This window comes from Nanorana parkeri, unplaced genomic scaffold, assembly GCF_000935625.1.
Source record: "Nanorana parkeri isolate BGI_ZX_2015 unplaced genomic scaffold, ASM93562v1 scaffold460, whole genome shotgun sequence".
NCBI classification, from domain to species: Eukaryota; Metazoa; Chordata; class Amphibia; order Anura; family Dicroglossidae; genus Nanorana; species Nanorana parkeri.
Genome location: NW_017306728.1, coordinates 712,463 through 716,748, shown reverse-complemented (window position 1 = coordinate 716,748; position 4,286 = coordinate 712,463). Strand labels below are relative to the sequence as shown.

At 41.5% G+C, this 4,286-nt stretch overlaps 1 protein-coding gene across 3 annotated transcripts in view; it reads right to left on the bottom strand.

Moving 5' to 3' along the window:
* COLEC11 (collectin subfamily member 11) overlaps positions 1-4,286 on the bottom strand; it is a 22,730-nt gene that overhangs the window by 2,652 nt on the left and 15,792 nt on the right. For all 3 annotated transcript variants that reach the window (XM_018560510.1, XM_018560508.1, XM_018560509.1), the window contains exons 4-6: positions 1,726-1,797; positions 974-1,027; positions 163-258 (exon numbers count right to left, since the gene is read on the bottom strand). In XM_018560510.1, the coding sequence (XP_018416012.1) occupies positions 163-258; positions 974-1,027; positions 1,726-1,797 (222 nt within the window). The remainder of the gene's footprint in view (positions 1-162; positions 259-973; positions 1,028-1,725; positions 1,798-4,286) is intronic.

Here is a 4,286-nt window from a genome sequence, read left to right as displayed (position 1 = left end):
GGGGGTGTACACATCCATTTTGCCATATAGTGTAAGTGTGATGATCATGTATAAACAAACGTTTGGCCAAATAACGTAGCTTGTTGATCTTTGTCTTGCTAATTAGGCCCAAATAAGCAGCATGGATGCACACTGTATATACAAATGTAAGTCAATACATACCATTTTTTACAAACTTTAACTCTGTTGTCAGCTGTGTGACCTGGATGTCCATCTCTCCAACAGCTTTCCTCAGCTGTCCACATTCACAAGGTATCCCTGAAAATGAAGACAAGAGGGCAGGTATCATTATCCTTTCTTATGTCTTGACTTGTCCTCACAGGGTTTGTACACAATACATTTCTGATCGTGAGGTGTCTACCATCTTAGATGAACTGCAAACCCAAAATTTCAGACATGCAGGCTAACTATATCCCAACAAAACAAGGCATGTGGGATGTGTTCCTAACCCAAAATTAATTTCTCTAGCTCTTTTTCTGCTAAATGTACATTGAGCTGGACTTGTGTGGCTCAGTGTACGTTCTCGGCATGCCTTGGGGCTGGGATGAATTAACTGATAATTAACTGTGTGCAGGAGTAATGTCATCCTGGGACAGCCTATCAAGATGACCAAAGACACCGAACCAAAGTTCTGCTGTAAGAAAAGTAGCCATCTTCCTTAAGAATTTAAAATGCAGGCAATAGAATGTAACTTCAGTCAACGTTCTGTCAAATTATAAACAAAAAGGACTGAATGGAGATTGCAGTGCACACGTGCAGACCAATGGAAAAGATTCAGAGGAGGCCACACAGCCGACATATGGTGGATCAAGGACAGGTAAGTATAAGAAGAGCAGCTTCCACTTCAAGAGCTGGAAGATTTTTACCACATAAAAACCTAACACTATCAGAAAAAATGATCACCCAGGGAAGAAAAGCTGACTGAACTAAGCCAATAAATACCATTAATGCAAGCTGAAAAGTGTAGGTATACCTGGATCGCCGTTTGGACCTGGTGGACCCATGTCACCACCATCTCCCTTTTCACCTGAAAATAAAAATGCATAGCAATGCTTTATCATTCTTTTTTAAAGGATTTATTGTTTTATCACCATAATTGCTAAAAAAAAAAAAAAAAATCTACAACACGATAGAGTCTCTTATAGATAGCATATTGCCTAATTTCTAGTTCTTGAATATTCCCCTCACTAGTAGTGTTGGGCTCAATGTTCTAGCCGAACTTGAGTTAGACTCGAACATCGGCTGTTCTTGTGTTCGGCGAACACCAAAATGGGGACAATTGATTTTCAATGTTCTACCCCCATAAACTTGCATTGAGTTCGAGTTCGAATTTGAACTTTTTGGATGTTCTAAAGTTCTAATTCGAACCGAACTCGGGCCTGTTCAGCCCATCACTACTTACCAGTTATAAGATCACCAATATCAGGGGGGCTCCTCTGACATAATAAAACAAAGCCCTGCTTCTGTACCAAGATGGCAACCACCACACAGAGGCACAGTGAAGAATAAGGAATAATAAGTCATTGATGGTAACATCAGCTGCAGGGAGCCTACAGGCAATATTGTTAACTAGTCCTTTGCCCTCTGCTTGCCGTTTTTTTGGCACAGCTTCCAGAGCTCATGTTCTTTTTAAATTGTCTGATAACCCAAAAACTAAAATGTAATATTATTGCAGCTTACCATACCACCAGGCATAAAGCATAACATGGTCTCACAATTAAATACCTTTAGAACCAATGGGACCGATTTTACCATGGCGGCCCATGCTTCCTTTCATTCCCTTTTCTCCAATCACTCCTGCAAAACAAAACCACAAGTGTCAGATTCCTGCAAGTGGGGCTGCAGTCTTGGCAAGTAAGACTGGCTTCACATAGTACTTTAACTAAGGCTGGCCGTAGATAGAAATTAAACATAAGCAATGTTCTTGATTTGGAGCACTGATGGCAATTATGTTTTTTCTGAACTGCAGGAGAGTGACAATGAGTGTCTGTAGTAACCCAAGGAGCTCTTTATTGCACAGGGAATGGGTGCAAAATTCATTCTTCTATGTGGAAGAGTAAAGGATCCAAAGTGTCACATATGTGCTTCTGTCAGAATAGGGACAGGGTCACACAATGATCCACATTGCTTGTGCCAGTAGCCTGCCTTAAAGCAGAACCCCAGGAATTTTTTTACTAACCCTTGCAGTGGGGCTACCTATGCACTGCAAGGGTTAACTGCTCATTTGTGTCTAGGTTGAAAAAAGATCTGGTAACTGTGAAGTACAGTCGTTTTTGGAGATTAATAGTGCATATCTAGGGACCTGTGGCACACTGGCATCTTTTATGGGGGCAACTTTTATGTATAATAGTGCCTGTGACATGCCCCCACAAAAGATGCCACAGGTGACCCAGGTATCCACTATTGCACATAACTCAAATGTTATTTCATCACAAAATATATGCATTGTGTATACTCTGTATACACAATGCATACACTTTACACTTGGCACAATCCAGTCAGGAAAGTTCCTGGCAACCGCCAAACCCAGACACGTCCATTGGATTGCCAGACAGAGACGCGTGATTTGTCACTCCAGAGAACACGTCTCCACTTCTCTAGAGTCCAGTGGCGGCGTGCTTTACACCACAGCATCTGACGCTTGGCATTGCATTTGGTGATGTAAGGCTTGGATGCAGCTGCTCGGCCATGGAAACCCATTCCATGAAGCTCTCTACGCACTGTTGTTGTGCCAATCTGAAGGCCACACGAAGCTTGGAGGTCTGTAGCTATTGACTCTGCAGACAGTTGGCGACTTCAGCGCACTGTGCACTTCAGCGTGCGCCTGATAAAGGGGACTCCCTGAGGCCCCCGAAAGCGCTTGCATTGAATGGCAATGTGTCATTAAACGGACTATTGCTTAATTACCACTATGGTGTGCTGGTGACATTATTTCTTCATTTTGTACTATTCACAGTTCCGTCCGTGGTCACTACAAGCACCCATCCGTCTGTGCGGGTCTCTTGGATGTTCCGGTAAGGAGTGCAGCAAGACCTCTGGTTCTTAACTTCAGCATGCACTGACCCCGCTCTGTCATTTTACGTGGCCTACCACTACAAGGCTGAGTTGGTGTTGTTCCCAGTTGCTTCCACTTTGTTATAATACCACTAACAGTTGACCGTGGAATATTTTGTAGCAAGGAAATTTCACGGAACACCTGAATCCAATGATTTGGAGGGGTGTCCCAAAAATATTGGCAATATAGTGTATGTATGCAGCCAGAACACATATCTATGTTTGTACATATGTAATTAATAAGCTTTTAAAGATTTTTTTTAAAAACATTAACGCATATTGATGAGATTGTTTACATGAAGCAGATTATTTCACATGAAAAAAAAATAAAAACAAACAGTCTCCCTATTAGAGCGCCTGGTGCAATGCAAAGGTTTCCCAATCAGTATCTTGTCTGTAGGTTGCAGCTCCCTCTAGTGGTGACGAGGATGACACAGTAATAAAAACCTGTAATAACTAACAGACAGAATGCATCCATCCAGGGCTCTCATTTTTGTGTATTTATTTAGTTTTCTATGGGCCGGAATAAATATAACTTTCCCAAATCTATCTTCTACCGGCATCCTAAGCATATGTCGGAATGGCAGACCATAAAGAAATAATGCTTAAGCAGATGCAGTAGTGACTCCTCTTGTTAATTTGATGTATGAAATGTCACGCTTTATAGATGTCAGAAAAATAGCACACGACGGGGAAGCGGGTTCTTCCATAAAACCTCTCCACCAGACTTTATGTTACTATTATCAGAGCCCATGCACTAAAAGGTAAAGCAATAAAAACAGGGCTATTTTATTCCTCCGAATCGGCTGCTCTGGCCGGCCCCTTGCTGGGGTTTATGGTCGATCATGAATTTTCCTCTGATTTGTTAACATGCATTAAGAGAACTGGAGTATTAAATATTGCGGTTTGTAACTGTGAAATTCTTCACCTGACTGCATGCAAACTTTAATGCCATGAAAACAGATCCGTCATTTGCTCGGAATATTACTGGCGGTAATTGCAGCACGTTAAATGAAAGGCCATTACGATATCTAGCAAGTTCAAAGCTTGCACAGGGAAAAGATAAACTACATCTCCACCGCTCATAAGGCAAGTGAATATTACATTACTTCAGAGTGCAACACCATGTAACTTAATTATATTAATTAAAAATTACCAGATACATTTGTATCTTTCCAGACAATGGAGGATTGTCACTACATTGTATCATTCCAACAGATTCCAATACTAGC